General features: G+C 38.8%; 1 protein-coding gene and 1 pseudogene across 1 annotated transcript in view; one reads left to right on the forward strand and one right to left on the reverse strand.

Annotated features, from left to right (window-relative positions):
- Positions 1 to 15,053, forward strand: part of TAF7L (TAF7-like RNA polymerase II, TATA box binding protein (TBP)-associated factor, 50kDa) — a 25,023-nt gene extending 9,970 nt beyond the window's left edge. The window contains exons 4-14 of the mRNA XM_012650052.1: positions 950 to 1,083; positions 1,763 to 1,883; positions 2,118 to 2,173; positions 5,049 to 5,090; positions 6,251 to 6,323; positions 6,644 to 6,754; positions 7,189 to 7,233; positions 7,267 to 7,452; positions 7,981 to 8,093; positions 9,254 to 9,313; positions 15,009 to 15,053. Coding sequence (XP_012505506.1) covers positions 950 to 1,083; positions 1,763 to 1,883; positions 2,118 to 2,173; positions 5,049 to 5,090; positions 6,251 to 6,323; positions 6,644 to 6,754; positions 7,189 to 7,233; positions 7,267 to 7,452; positions 7,981 to 8,093; positions 9,254 to 9,313; positions 15,009 to 15,053 — 986 coding nt within the window. The remainder of the gene's footprint in view (positions 1 to 949; positions 1,084 to 1,762; positions 1,884 to 2,117; positions 2,174 to 5,048; positions 5,091 to 6,250; positions 6,324 to 6,643; positions 6,755 to 7,188; positions 7,234 to 7,266; positions 7,453 to 7,980; positions 8,094 to 9,253; positions 9,314 to 15,008) is intronic.
- On the reverse strand, positions 12,910 to 13,269 carry LOC105814894 (annotated as a pseudogene).
- Positions 15,054 to 16,663: the final 1,610 nt, after the last annotated feature.

Below are 16,663 nucleotides of genomic sequence, written 5' to 3' on the forward strand. Positions count from 1 at the left end.
CGCCTCGCCTCCCAGAGTGCTAAGATTACAGGCGTGAGCCACCGCACCTGGCCTCTCATTGACATTTATTACAAAAAAAGATAATACAGGTTTGTGATTAGAAAATTCAAATAAAAGTTCAAAAGGAGAAATGAAACTCTCCTCACAGTGCTCCAGCCTCGATGCCAAAGATTACTACTATTAACCATTTCTTCTTGTGTTTCCTTACAGACAAAATTTTTATGCATAATACTAGAATGTAAATAATCTCTCTATATATTTCAAAAGTTAATTCACACAGAAAGGATCATGTCAAACATGGTTCTGCATGTTTCTTTTTTAACTTAATGTAAGATTACACCTGAGTTCTCTTGTGTCAAAAGACATTCATATTTAAAACATCTGAGCAGGATTCAGAGTTCAGTATACGGCTGTTGTATAGAATTTTTTTTCTTTTTTTTTTTTGTTATTTTTTTGTTTTTATTTGTTTTATTTTTTGTTGTCGTATAGAACTTTATCTTTGTGAAGCTAACTAGAGATTTTTAATATGAGACTAATTAGCACCATTCTAGGGTCAACCCTTCCTTCACCCAACCCTTTGAAAACACACATGTACAATGACATGATTGAATGCTTCTAAAACAAAGGGGTGGGTTTAAATGGATGGAATTTGCTTTTCAGGATGAGAATGAAATATTTACCGCTTCACTCAAATTTAGTTCACACTCGTTAACAAGAAACGTGGGCTACTTTTGAACTAGTGACAGCAACTGGGAAAAAAGAGCTCCATATACTCTCCCTTCTTTTCTGTGGGAAGTTCTAATTGTGTACACAATTCTAGCATTTTGGGAAATAGTAGGTTACACTGAAAGACTAGTCCGTCTCATATAAGTCTTCATTATTCAAAGCTTCGGAGGCTTAAGAGTTCACTGGGAAGATGTCAACTTTAATCTTCTTTAATTCTCTTCAGCTGATGGGCGGAATGCACTTGTTCAGGTAGAAGATGTCTCACTAGCTGCTAAGCTAGTTGATTTGCCTTGTGTTATCGGAAGCCTGAAAACTTATGATAAAAAAACCTTTTATAAAACAGCAGATATTTCCCAGGTATGAACTAGTTTTTTTAATGTACTAGCTCTCACATCCTTCAGGGAATCCCTTTCTCCCTCCATTTTCTCTCTTTCAGCACTCCTTTCCACTAGGTCAATGGCTGCTTGTCATTTCTAATTTCCAGATCGATTGCATAGAAATGAAATGTCATGTTCCGGTTTGGTGTTTGATCCTTAGCTTTTCAGTACTTTATTTTGTCCAAATAGCTTGTAGAGCCCCCTGTTTGCCATTTATAGTGACTTTTCATCAATTGAAAAAATATGAGCAGCTGGGAATCTTTTGAACTTTCTGCTAAAGCAGTATGCCGTTAACGCTGGAGGTTTAAATTGGTTCTTATCATCATCTCTGCTGTTGATTTCTTATTTCCTCTCTAAATCGAAATGTTAAGATATATCTGTTTTCAATGTATTCCCTCTGCAGTGGTGAGCTCTCTAGCTAAAAAAAAAAAAAAAACCTCAGAGTCCATATATAGTGCTGCTGGTGGGGGGAGGGGAAGGGGAGGAGGAGGGAGAATATGAGAGAATATAGGTATATATTACATAACACTTGGTGTCCTAGAAATGCCAAGTATCAGTCTTTTCTGTGCTCTAAGATTTCTGGTAGTAAGAATGATCATGATTTATTGTTAACCCAAGATTTATGGCCATAATAACTTCTTTGTCTTTGTTAAATGTAGATGCTTGTGTGTAAGCCTGTTGATCTCCGCTCTTCTCCAGAAGAACCAGTTACCTCTGATGTTCAAGCAATGAGTAAAGATGAAAAGGAGAAACAGAAGAAGTATGTCTGGAAGCATGGCAGTAAGTCACCAGTCCTGTGCTCATTCTGGCTGACTACATTTATCTGCTGAATTGTGATTCCTTGTGAACCAGGGACCTCTTACCACACTTAGGTGTTTGGTTCATTAGGCTCTCAGACACTGTTAAGGGAAGGAGTCATGTCATGAGCCAGTGGCTTTCTCTATCAAATTCAGATAGATATGAGACTACCATCAATCATACATACGTTTCACTTTGTTGTATTTTTTATTTTAGTTACTCCACCACTTAAGAATGTTAGAAAGAAAAGGTTCCGGAAAACAACAAAAAAGGTTAGTTGCATGTTGTTTGTGTGTCTGCTGGGTAGATTAGAAGAGGATTGTGAGTAGGAAGGAAAGGGAGAAAGTCAGTTGGGAATTAATGTGTTCATTCATTCATATGTTCAGTAAACATTTATTGAATGCGAGCTAAACACCAGTACTATGTTAGCAGATGGGAATATAGCAGTGAATAAAAACAAACCTGATCCTTGAGGTTACAGCCTAGTTGAGAGGGGTCTGGAGGAATCATGAATTTGAAATTTCTGCTAATGCTTTTAGTTTTCAATTGCAAGATCTGGATTTAAAGTGAACTCATCCAGGACCTAAGAATTGGGAATTGTAGTTATATTTTTCTAACCCTATTTCAGGCTGGTAGATCCTTGGGCAAGGTACAGGAGTACTGTGGCTTGGCTTCTTTTTTTTAATTAAACATTGTATTTTCAAAGAATTATAGATTCACATGCAGTTGTAAGAAATAAAACAGAGACACTATGTACCCTTTTTCCAGTTTTCCCCATTATAACATTTTGCAGAACTATAGCACAATATCCCAAACAGGAACTTGACATTATTATAATTCACCAATTTTATTCAAATTTCTCAAGTTTTTACTTGTACTCATGTGTTTGTGTGTGTGTGTTTAGTTTTATGCAGTTTTATCACATGCGTAGGTTCGGGTATCTACCTACATAGTCCAGATACTAAACAGTTTCACCACCACAAGGATCCCTTATCTTGCCCTTATATAACCATATCCACCTTTCTTCCACCACAAACTCCTGGTCCCTAACATCTGGCAATCACTCATCTGTTCTCCATCTCTGTAATTTTGTCATTTCAAAAATGTCATATAAATGGAATCATACCATATATAACATCAGAGACTAGCTTATTTTTCCACTCAGCATAATTCCCTTAAGATCCTTGTAAGTTTTTGCAGTATCAATAGTTTGTTCCTTTTTATTGCTGAGTAGTATTCCATGGTATGAATGTACCACAGTTTAACTGTTCGCCCATTGAAAGATACCTGGGTTGTGTCCAGTTTGTGACTATTATAAATAAAGCTGTGAACAGGTTTTTGTGTGAACATAAGTCTTCATTTCTCTGGGATAAATGCCCAGGAGTATAATTGCTGGGTCATATGGTAGTTGCATGTTTAGTTTTATAAGAAACTACTCCACTATTTTCCAAAGTGGCTGTACCATTTTACATTTCCACCAATAATGTATGAGTGATCTAGTTTCTCCACCTCCTCACTAGCATTAGGTGTTGTCACTGTTTTTTATTTTAGCCATTCTGATTGGTATGTAGTGATCTCCTTGTGATATTAGTTTACATTACCCTGATGGCTAATGATGTTGAACATCTTATGTGCTTGCTCTCCATCTGTATATCCACTTCAGTGAAATGTCTGTTCATGCCTTTCGTCCATTTTCTAAATGGGTTTTTTTCATTATTGAGTTTTGAGAGTTCTTTTTATATTCTATTAACAAATACAAGTCTTTTGTCAGATATGTAGTTTGCAAATATTTTCTCCCAATCTATATCTTATCTTTTCATCCCCTTCTCAGGGTCTTTCAAAGACCAAAAGTTTTTAGTTCCGATGAGGTCCAACTTATTTTTTTTTCTGTTAAGGATCTTGCTTTTTGTGTTAAATCTAAGAACTCTTTGCCTAGCCCAGATCCTGAAGATTTTCATCTATGTTTTTAAAAAAAGTTTCACATTTTATATTTAAGACTGTGAGCCGGGCGTGGTGGCTCACGCTTGTAATCCTCCTGTGGGAGGCCGAGGCGGGAGGATCGCTCGAGGTCAGGAGTTCGAGAGCAGCCTGAGCAAGAACGAGACCCTCTCTCTACTAAAAATAGAAAAAATTAGCCAGTCAACTACAAATAGAAACAAAAAATTAGCCGGGCATGGTGGTTCACATCTGTAGTCCCAGCTACTCAGGAGGCTGAGGCAGGAGGATCACTTGAGCCCAGGAGTTTGAGGTTGCTGTGAGCTAGGCCGACGCCACGGTACTCACTCTAGCCCGGGTGACAAAGTGAGACTCTGTCTTGGAAAAAAAGAAAAAAAAGACCGTGATCCATTTTTTTTTTATTTCAGCATATTATGGGGGTACAGATGTTTAGGTTACGTATGTTGCCCTTACCCCACCTGCCCCTCTAAGTCCGAGTTTCAAATATGTCCATTCTTCGGGTGGTGCGCATTGCACTCTTTATGTATGCATATACCCGTCCCCTCCCCCCTCCTCCCCCCATGATCCATTTTTGAGTTATTTTTTATAAAAGGTATGATATTAAATTCAAGGCTTTTTTTTTTTTGCCTAAGGCTGTCCAATTGTTCCAGCACCGTTTGTTGCAAAGGCTGTCCTTCCTTCACTGTATTGCTTTTGCACCTTTGCTAAAAATCAGTTGGGCATACGTGTGTTGGTCTATTTCTGGGTTTTCTGTTGTGTCCAATGATCCATGTGCTAATCCCTCCACCAGTAGTACAGTGTATCTATATAATAGGCCTTGAAATCAGAAGACTGATTGTTCCCACTTTATTGTTCTTTGTCAATATTGTTTTAGCCATTCTAGAGCCTATACCTTCCCATATAAATCTTATAATAAGCTTGTCTATGTCTGCAGAAAATCTTGCTGGAATTTCGATAGAAATTACATTAAACTTACAGTTCAATGTGAGGAGAATTGACAACTTTACTCTCTTGAGTATTCCAATCCATGAACACGGTTGCCTTGGCTTTTATACTCTGTCAGTCAACAGTGTTTATTGAGTGGCTACTAAATGTAAAACTAAGTTAAGAATAGTTATAGAGCTCTTTAAGCTTTACTGAAGTAGAATAATCATAATATAAATTCATTGTTTATTGTGTTTTCTTTCATAGCCCAATGATTTCAAACAAATGGAAGAAATCAGCTTTACTGAGGTAGAGCAATCATAACTTCATTGTTTACCCTTAGTGTGTTTTGTTTAATAGCTCATTAGTTTCAAACAAATCAAATAAATCATAAAGGTTACTTTCGAGCTTTCCTTCTCACCCTTAACCCCCACTCCCATACAAGTACACTGGATTTGATTCACTGAATAATGAATTCATTGTTCGTTGTCCAGTGACTCCTAGGAAAAGATACAATTTGGCCACTGACTCTGTATTCTGATCTGCTTTTTTCTCTGATACTTATTTCAAATGCTATTCCTTGGAAGCCAGGGTTCATTTTTAGCAGCAGTTGTTTGCAATTGCTTATTCCCCCTCAAAGTCTTAATTTCTATTTGTGGCATGACAAGTTGGTTGCTGTGGAGATAATTATCTAAAACTGGATTCAAGGGAGAACATGTAGCTAAGATCCAGTTTTTGTAGGAACATATCTAATAATAAAGATGTGGGGGCCAGGCGCAGTGGCTCATGCCTATAATCCTAGCACTCTGGGAGGCCAACACAGGAGGATTGCTTGAGCTCAGGAGTTCGAGACCAGCCTGAGCAAGAGCGAGACCCCGTCTCTACTAAAAATAGAAAAAATTAGCCGGATAGAAAAAAAAAAAATATTAGCCAGGCGTGGTGGTGCATGCCTGTAGTCCCAGCTACTGGGAGGCTGAGGCAGGAGGATCGCTTGAGCTCAGAAGTTTGTGAGCTAGGCTGGTGCCATAGAGTGAGACTGTGTCTCAAACAAATAAATAAATAAGAAAATAAAGATGTGGGGAAGTGAAATCTGAGAATTTGGGTCTTTAAACCAAATTACTTCTAAACAGCTAATAAAGAATTATAGTTCTTTGCCAATATGAATCGGGGCAAATAATTAATAACTGAGACCTAAGGGCTGCACCTCTGAGAGAGATCTTTACCATAGAGTTGCAAATGGAAAAGATTAAATGTCTCAAATAATTTGTTTAATTGGGAAAAAAATAAGTTTACTGTAAAAAAATTTAGACCACGGCTAAAAATTCCTTCATAAATAGCACTAAAGTAGAAATTTGGCATCTAAAAAGGTCTAATCATTTGAATTCATTGGTATGCAGGAAAAGGACATTTCTGGAGAACACGAAGTGTTAGTTGACGGTGTTGGTATCCTCTCCCCCACTTCGCTTCAGTGCACTGACTCTCCAGATGTGGAAAAGGATGTAAAGAGACTGCTGTCTTCAGATGCTGAAGCTGTCTGTGCACGTATCCTTTATAAAAATATTTTCTGCATAGCCTGTTCCACCCCATCTGCATGTGCTGACAAACCCTCATTTGTGTGCCAGTTTTGATGTGTAGAACTTAAGATTTTTGGAAATGTTACGTTCTAGCTAGGAACAGTAAAATCATGTAATAGACATTTATTTACTTGTGTAATTCAATATAAGGCACTTCTCTAAACTAGGAATCCACAAATAGCGTAAAGTTGGACTAAATTAAATAGCACCTTTAGCCAGAATCTTTTCCCCTTCAACTGTGCCTTCTCCTTTCCTTCTGCATTTTCCTTGACTGCCTCCTTCTTTCAGGATGGGAAGTCATTACTGAAGGTGAAACCAAGGAAATAGAAAGTCAAGGTTCCATTCCAGGCTTTGAGATAGCCCCAGGAATGAGTGGCTACAATCAAGGTCACATCTCAGGTAATTTAGTTAAGGCAAAGCAGGAGCTTCAGATAGGACAGCTGTTGACTCGGTATCAGATCATTCTCCATAGATTCACAGGTGAATCACAGAAAAAGAATGCCTTTACCGTTCTTCCCTCCTATTGGTCTCTCAGTGCTTTAAATGTTTTAGGTTGGTGTTCTAATGTCCCATCCACCCCTGGTATTCTAACTTCTTGTGGACGCTTAGATTCTCTAGATGTCTGGGTCATTGAATATGTGAATGAATGTTACAGTGTTTTTCATTTACTGTCCCTGTTTTATGAAGGGAATAATCCTCCTGTGAGAAAGATGATTTATAAAATTCACTGGTTGCCCAGTGAATTTGAATGTAAGGAGTATGATTGTATCTGGAGTGGGAGTCATTTGCAAAGCTTCAGGTAGTTTCTCCTTCCTCTTGCGTAAAACCGATAGAATATGATATGCTTCGGGAGACGTTCAGTGATTCTAGTAGTAACAGTGATGATGATGATGATGATGACAACAACGAAGATGACGACAATGAGGAGGAGGATGACAATGATGAAGATGAGGATGACGATGATGAAGATGAGGATGAGGATGATGAAGAGGAAGATGATTATGAAGAGGACTCTGAAGAAGAGCTGGAAAGGGAGCTACAGGCCAAGTTTATGGCATCTGGCCAGTATGAGGCAAAGGACGGTGCCAGTTCAGTGGGTAAGTCAGAGTGAAAAACAGGGATGGGACAGGGTGAGTGGCAGTGCTAACAGCTGACTCTAAATGCACATTAGATGCAAGGCTAAGTTTAGAAGTTATTGCTCGGGCCGGGCACAGTGGCTCGCGCCTGTAATCCTAGCACTCTGGGAGGCCGAGGCGGGTGGATCGTTTGAGCTCAGGAGTTCGAGACCAGCCTCAGCAAGAGCGAGACCCCATCTCTACTAAAAATAAAAAGAAATTAGCTGGACAATTAAAAATATTTATAGAAAAAAATTAGCCAGGCATGGTGGCGCATGCCTGTAGTCCCAGCTACTCGGGAGGCTGAGGCAGGAGGATCACTTGAGCCCAGGAGTTTGAGGTTGCTGTGAGCTAAGCTGATGCCACAACACTCTAGCCCAGGCCACAGAGTGAGACTCTGTCTCAAAAAAAAAAAAAAAAAGAAGTTATTGCTCAAATGCATAGTGAAGTTTTACTTGATTAGTTTAGGCTAGGCTCTATTTAGATACATAAAGTTTCTATCTCTGTTAGTCTCTGAAATTCAGAAGCAGATTCATTACATAGAGAAAAGGCTCCACAGGATTCAGAAAAAAGCACAAAGACAAAAGACTCTCATCATGAAAGTGGAGAACCTGATGCTCAAGGTAAATTCTTATTGCCTGGTTTAAAGAAATCTTGGTATCTTACTTTCAAAATCCATCCCATGTTTGTGTTTCCACTCATGTCATCTCTATGAGGCATTCTTGTTCATTCATGAACTTAAATAATCTCTTAGAAACTCCTAATAAAAGATAGCCCTGTTTCCTTTTACCTGGGTAACTTTTATCTTCTAATATAAGCATTTTTGGGAAGGGATCAGGTGACTTAAGAATAGTCAGTATTGAACATTTACTATGTAGAAAGCACCTAAAGAGCTAAGAATTGTACATGTATTATCTCATTTAGCCTCATATCCCTGAAGCTTAGATATTGTCACCATTCTCGTTTCATAGATAAAGAATTGAAATTCAAAGAGGTTAATTAACTTGCCGAGACTCACAGTAAATGGTAGGGCATAGATTGAACCCTGTCGTTTGTACCAAAATGTATTCATTGCGGTAAAGGAGAATTAACTAAATTAGTTTTTATATTTTTTGATGCATGCTTGAACAAGAATATCTTGCTTTACTTTTAGTAATACATGTTTAAGAGTCTCAACAAAAGGAAAATGTATGTTAGGCCATGTTTGCTTACATTTTTGCAATGAGGGAAATTCTGAAGTATTTGGAGAATTCCTTGCCAGATTTCATTTTCTGTAGAGCTGTGGTCATCAAAGGGGAGCAGCTTGACACAGAATTATGCCCATTTTGATGTTATCCTTTAGAATAACCAAGTAAGATAATAGATAAGGACATACTTTGAAAGATTCATATATATTGTATTATTATGATTGTTATTGTTGCATATTTTACTAGATAGGCATAGTACTATTCTGCCCTGGTGAGGGGAAATGGAGGAGTTGTCAGCAGCTTCTTTAATAGGTCACCACAGCCAAAGGATTTGTGCTAAACTAGAAAAAGGTGACATGAAGGCATTCCAGTCATTTATTTTAAGGCAAGAAAAAACGTTGTGTAGGGTGTATAAAATAAAATAGGATAGCACTGTTGTTAAGGGGTGTAGTTTTTATAATCTAAATCCTTTAAAAAAGAGTGCCCTTTTGTATGACTGACAGTTTTCTTACCAGATTACTTGCCAAACTCCTTGTTTCTCTTGGTCCTTTTTACTTTGAGACTCAGAATTCATCATTTATACAATTTGTTTTCAGAATCATTTTCAGTCTGTGCTGGAGAAGCTTACGTTGGAGGAAAATCAAAAAACTGAGCAGGTGAGAAGTATGTTTCCAAATCGACCAGAACACATTTGATACAAAGAACCCCCCACCTCACCCCCAATATCATTTCTGGCTATTCCTCTCAGAGGAATAGTGGTGGCCAAATCTTCCAAATCAAGGTAGCAGGGTGGAACGAGGTCTTTGTGAAAATTTACTCATTCAACAGATATTGAATGCCTAGGAAGTGAAAAGCACTGGATGTACAGTATCGAATAAGACAGATACAATACAATAAGCCCTCAGTGTTATCGATAGCTACTTGGAAACTGCAACGTTAAGCAAAACGACGTATAATAAAACCAGTTTTGCCATAGGCTAATTGATATAAACAGGAGTTAGTTCCTATGGTATATTTCTGGTCACAAAAATATCACCAAACTACTAAATAAAAAACAAAACACTGGCCAGGTGCAGTGGCTCATGCTTATAATCCCAGCACTTTGGTCTTTGGGAAGCTGAGTTAGGAGGATTGCTTGAGGCCAGTTCAAGACCAATCTGGATAACATAGTGAGACCCCGTCTCTACAAAAAATAAAAAAAATTAGCCGAGTGTAATGTCATGCACCTGTAGTCCCAATTACTTTGGAGGCTGATGCAGGAGGATCGATTGTGCCATTGTACTCCAGTCTGGGTGACAGACCAAGACCCTGTCTCAAAAAAAAAGAAAAAACACTCCTAATATTAAGCATTGAAATAAATGTGAGCTAAGCATATATTGAAGAAAGATCAATAAAAACAAGTAAGATAATTATTACCCAGTGATTCCAGTTCAGAGTCATGGGTGGCCAGAGCCTATCCCTGCAGCTCAGGGTGCAAGGTGGGAACCAGCCCTGAACAGGACACCATCCCATCGCAGAGCACACTCACACACACCCACACTCAGACTGGGACCATTTAGACATGCCAGTGAATCTAACATGAACATCTCTGGGATGTGGGACGAAGCCAGAGTACCGGGAGAAAACCCACACAGCCATGGGGAGAATGTACAAATGCCACACAGATAGATAGGAGAACATTATTCTCATTAACAGTATAACGAAACAACATTGAACTCACGACATTATAAAAGGACCTTTTATATGTCATTTCACTTAAAGTTGCAGTTTCCAAGCACCTATTGATATTAAGTGAGGGCTTACTATAACAAAACAACGTTGAATGAAACGATATTATTCAAAGACCTGCTGTACTAGTCCTTATGGTGCTAACAGTCTAGCCAGGGAGATTGACAGTAAACAAATTATACAAATATGAAGGTAGAAATTGTGAAGAAGTTCTATGAAGGAAGTAAAGTCAATGGTGCTAGGAGAGGCCTAAATTAAATTGGGAGATCATGATAGGCCTCTCTGAGGAGATGATATTTAAACTGAGACCTAAAGGATAAGTCCAGGCAAAGAGTGAGATGAGGAGCCTCTGGGATGGAGCACATGCAAGGTCCCATGTTGAGAAAGAACTTGGCCTCTTTGAGGACCTTGGAAATAAGCAAAGAAGAGAATGGCTTAATATAAGGTTGGAGGAATAGGCAGAGGCCATAGCATATGGCCTTGCGGCCATGATAAGGGGATGGGTTTTAGTCTTAAATGCAACGGGAAGCCCTTGAAGAATTTTAAGCAAGAGAATCATATCTAATTTGAACTTTTTAAAGATTACCCTGATTATTATCTGGAGAATAGATTGTAGGAAGGCAGAAGTAGAAGCAAAGAGGCCAGTTAGGAGGCTGTGTGGTAGTCTAATAAGAAATGATGGTATGGCCAGGTGTGGTGGCTCATGCCTGTAATCCTAGCACTCTGGGAGGCTGAGGTAGGAGGATTGCTTGAGGTCAGGAGTTCAAGACTAGCCTGAGCAAGAGCGAGACCCCGTCTCTACTAAAAATAGAAAAAATTAGCCAGGCATGGTGGCCCATGCCTGTAGTCCCAGCTACTCAGGAGGCTGAGGCAGGAGGATCGCTTGAGCCCATGAGTTTGAGGTTGCTGTGAGCTAGGCTAACGCCACGGCACTCACTCTAGCCAGGGCAACAGAGTGAGACTCTGTCTCAAAAAAAAAAACAGCAACAAAAAGACTGTCTCAAAAAAAAAAAAAAATGATGGTAACTTGGGCTAAGGTAGTGGCAGTGGAGATGGAAAGATTTTTAAACTGTAATAAAAATGGTTTTGTAACTGCATTTTATTGAGATGTAATTCACATACCATACAATTCACCCATTTAAACAATACAATTCAAAGGCTTTTAGTATATCCAGAGTTGTGCAACTGTCACCAGAATTTTAGAAGTTTTCAGCACCCCAAAAAGAAACCCTCTACCCATTAGCAGTCACTCCCCATTTCCTCCAAATCTCTCCCCTGCCCAGCCCTAGGCAACCACTAATCTGCTTTCTACTAATCTACTGCTTATTCTGGTTATTTCATATAAGTAGAATCACATAATATATGGTCTTTTGAGTCTGGTTTCTTTCACTTGGCATAAAGTTTTCAAGGTTCATCTATGTTGTGGCATGTATCAGAACTTTATTCCATTTAATACTGATTAATATTACCTTGTATGGACATACCACATTTTGTTTATCCATTCACCCATTGACGGACATTTGGGTTGCTTTCATTTTGGGCTATTGTGAATAATGCTGCTATGAACATTGATACATGAGATAATGTATTTTAAAGGTAGAATTGATGGGACTTGGGCCAATGACTGCATGTTGAAGGAGAAGGAAATGTTAAAGATGTATGCCATACATTGCTCCCCATGCTCAGCCCCACAAGGCCAGGGGAATTTTTATGTTCTGTATATTCCCTTCCTCTCAGCAAATCACTTATCTAAGTTCTGCTTAAAAACAACCAGGTGAACAGATAATGCCAAGATTGCTTTAGTACCCACCAAACATCTTTATCTGTGTAAGTACTTTCATATGCTGTATAACCATGTTTTTTTTGGTCAACAACGGACTGCATATATGATATCAGGTTGTCCCATAAGATTATAATGGAACTGAAAAATTCCTATCACCTAGTGACATTATAGCCATCATAATGTTGTAGCACAATTACTCTTTTAAAATAAATTTAGTGTTGTGTAAGCATATAGTACATACAAAGTCCACAGTAGTGTACAGGAATATCCTAGACCTTCACATTCACTCACCACTCACTCACTGACTCACCCAGAGCAACTTCCAGTCCTGCAAGCTCCATCCATGGTCAGTGCACTATACAGGTGTACCATTTTTTTTTCTACCTTTTATTCTGTATTTTTACTCTACCTTTTCTATGTTTAGATACATAAATACTTACCATTGCGTTACAATTGCCTACAGTATTCAGAATAGTGACAGGCTGTACAGGTTTGTAGCTTAAGATCAACAGGCCATACCATAGAGCCTAGATGTGTAGTAGGCTATACCATTTAAGTTTGTGTAAGTACACTCTATGATGTTTGCACAACAAAATTGCTTACTGACGCGTTTCTCAGAATGTATCCCCATTGCTAAGCAACACATGACTATAGTTAGTATTGAGGAGTGCTCCTTTCTTTTTTTTATTCTTTTTTGAATATCACTGTGTTTATTTCCCTGTAGGTAATTTTTCCATAGCTTCAACATTTTCTCCTCAAAATAAAAGGAACAAAAAGAGTCTCAAAGTTTAGAATTGGATCACTTGGCCTTTTCTTACCTCCTTCCAGTTCAAAATGCTTGCGTCTCTTAATGGCCAGCATCCTCTTGGATCTGAAGTTAGGCTCAACTCATTCCAGCCTTAGCACAATCTTCTTTGTGGTTTTAGCCTTCTTCCAGAAAATTGGCTTTGTCTCCCCACCATACCCACTTTGCTTACAATCATAACACCTCTTTCCTTGGGCATACAGGGAATCCTTGCCCTTCTTATACTGGGTCACTTTGTGAGGTTGATGCTTGTCACATTTACACAAAGTTCTTCAGGTTTTAGGTACATTGACCATCTTTACAGTAGAGCTGTCTCTCTATACAATGAAATCGGGAAACTTGGCATTTGCAACCCTTGCCTCCCGCCACTTGAGCTTGTGGAGTGCTATTTTCAACACGGAAATGTAGCTGTAAACTTTATTTACTCAAAGCCCTTTATGTTAGCTCATTTATTCAATATAGATTTATTGGGTGCCTACTTTAAGCTAGGTTCTGCACGGAGCTATGAAATGCTTGATATAGTCTCTGCTTTCAGTTGGGGAAAAATTCATGAGAGGGATAGGGACTTAACGGAATGAAAGCTTATTTTGTCTATGGAGATTAGAGAAAGCTTCATGGAGAAGATGTTTTGGGCCTTAAAATGTAGGAAGAGTTTTAATAAGGAGATAGGGAAAGGAGGGCATTCTCTTAGAAAGCAGCATGCACGATGACTAAGAGGTGGTGATGCCAGGGTTAAGAGTTTAGATTTTTGGTGTAGGTCATAATGAGCCTTCAAAGCGTTTTGTACCTGGGGAGTACCTCAGGAAGATTCTTCTGCCAGCTGTATATAGGAGAAGCTGGAATGGGGAAAGACTAGGGGAAGATACAAGTGGTAGAAGGAACCAGAACTTAACAATTGTTTGGATATATAGGGCAAAAAGGGGAACAAAGATGAGTCTAAAGCCTGGGTAATTGGGAACTGGTATGTCATTAACTGAAATTAAGACAACAGAAAGAAGATTTAGGTGGAATGGGGAGTGGAGACAATGATGACTTTAGTTGGAAGTGCTTTTGAAAATGGGAGATTGGAGGCCCAAACACAGAAATGATCATTCAAGCTGTGGGGCTGGATGAGTTAGCCAGGTTGACTGTTCAGCAAGAAGTCTGAACCTACCTTTAGGGGATGGTGGAAGATTCTTTCCACCATCTTGGTTCTTTCTCACAAAGGAGAAAGAACTGGAGCAACAGTGGTTGTAATCATGGGTAACTGGGGGTCATTGAGTATCTGAGTGAGAAGAGCCTCTAGGTTAATGCAGATAGCAATTATAGCAGTTTGGTAGGTGATGTGCAGCATAGGATTGTTTTATAATGTTCCATTCCTTTCACAGACTAAAATTCCATACTGGTATGGAGTGACCTAAATTGAATAATATTTTTAAATAACCTTTGATCTAAAGACAGTATACATCTCTGAATGTTATTGGTCACTTTACCATTCCAAATTTTAAAAAAATTAAATCCTATACCACAAAAGGTTCAGGGCTTCTGACTAAGAAAGCATAAATAGAACATCATCAAGCTCCTGATTGGTTAGGACTCTGACCTGGTTTCTCAGTGTCTCATAACGTGGCAAGAAGAAGCGGGTAAGACTCGGTAGATCCAGTGTGTGTTCATTGGAACAAGACACTATCCCAACTGCCTTATTTTGTGACTCTTAGAATACGGCTACAGTGATCTCATCAGTGAGCTGTGACCTCTGTATATTCTTCATAGAAACACAGATTCTTAACAGCAAATGTATTCAATTTTTAAAGCATATTCAATTTTAAAGCTTCCTTTTATAAGTCTGGCATAATAAAGGACAACATCATCGCCGCAGCATTGTGCATGCATTCTTGACTGTGACACTGTTCTTTGAAACATTGTAAGGCTAAGATAACCTTCTAAATGACAAATGACATTATTTCTTTTTGGTTCATGTAAGTAAATTCTAGATCAAGTAATGGAACTTAAGATTTCAGATGAATTTCTCATGTTTTTCTGCCTTTCCTTACAGCTTGTTTCCCTGCAGGAACAATTGAAATATTTTCTAGAGAAGTGAGGAGAGCCTTCAGCCTGGCACACAAATGTTGGATTTTCCGTCCAGACTGAAGATGGAATCAAACTGCATATTTCTGTCCCTTCATTTGCCTATGTTGAATCAACTGTAGTTGTTTCTCTAATTCTTTTGCTAGTTATAATATGTTTGAAGTTTGTAGTTGAGTAGAAAAGGACAACATACAAAAAGTAGTAGACTTAAAGACCCCACACAATTGTGAGACTTTCTCTTTATTAATTTGAGAATTATTGTTATTATTATTTTAGAGCTAGGGTCTCACTGTGTTCCCCAAGCTGACTTTGAATTCCTGGCTCAAGCGATCCTCCTGCCTCAGTCTCCTGAGCAGCTGAGACTATAAGCACATGCCACTGCACCCAGTGAGAATTATTTGTATTGCTTCTGTGCTGTGGTATCATCAGATGATTCAGCCATGCTTGCCAATGGCAGACAGTCTAGCCTAGAGGCCACATAGTTGGTTTGCATGTGTTTTAGCTTTTCCAAACTTTTATGGTTTTTTTTTTCTGAAGTATTTCCTAAAACATAGAAACAAAATCATTTCTACCTAAGGCTAGGACCTGCCACAATGAATTTAAGTGCCTACCTTGCAGCAGTTAATACCAGGTTGTGTCCTGTCTGTGTTCAGGCAATAGGGCTGCTTTCCTGCTCAGGGATGATTTCTTACTGCTGCTTATGTTTCTTCCATTGTTATGTTTTAAAGGGTGGGGCTGGTTGTTATTCATCAGCTAAGGGAACAGTTAGAGCAGAGATGAAGAAATTCTGAGCTGTTACTCTTATCCTGAGCCTCCTCATCCTAACCCCCATAAGAAAAGGTTAGGAAAAACCAGATGCCTGTAATGCCTGTGAAGACTTCCTTAACAACCCTGCGTTGCTTTGTTTTGTTTTTTTTTTCCAGCTGTATTATTAATATTTTCTGGTCTATGATCTTTAAGCAATAAATAAATTTTTCCTTTTAAATGGACTGCCATCGATTTATTAAACTACCCCCATGATAAGTACACTCATATCCAAAAGGAAACAAGGAGACAAACAATAAACTGTATGTCTTGGCCCACTTCAGCTGCTATAACAAAAATACTGTAGACTGGGTAAAATATAAACAATGGAAATTTATTGCTCACAGTTCTGGAGGCTGGAAAGTCCAAGATAAAGGTGGCAGCAGATATGGTGAGGGCTGTGTCTGCTTTGTAGATGATACCTTCTTGCTGCCTCCTCACATAGTATAGGGGCAAAGAAGCTCCCTCAGGCCTGTTTTAAAAGGGCGCCCTCATGACATAATCACCTCCCCAGAGCCCTACCTCTTAATACTAACACATTACAGATTATGTTTCTTTTTTTTTTCCTATCTTGGGAGAACAGATTATGTTTCAACATAAGAATTTTGGGTGGACACATTCAGACTATAGCACTCTGATTAGAAAATGAAAAAATGTTGTCTGTACTGGGGTATCCTTCCAATGAATTCTTTTCTTTTTTTTTTATTTCAGCATATTATGGGGGTACAGATGTTTAGGTTACGTATGTTGCCCTTGCCCCCCCCCAAGTCTGAGCTTCAACCCTGTCTATCCCCGGGATGGTGCACATCACACTCTTTG

The sequence above is a fragment of the Propithecus coquereli genome, unplaced genomic scaffold (assembly GCF_000956105.1).
Source record: "Propithecus coquereli isolate 6110/MARCELLA unplaced genomic scaffold, Pcoq_1.0 Scaffold31, whole genome shotgun sequence".
NCBI lineage: Eukaryota > Metazoa > Chordata > Mammalia > Primates > Indriidae > Propithecus > Propithecus coquereli.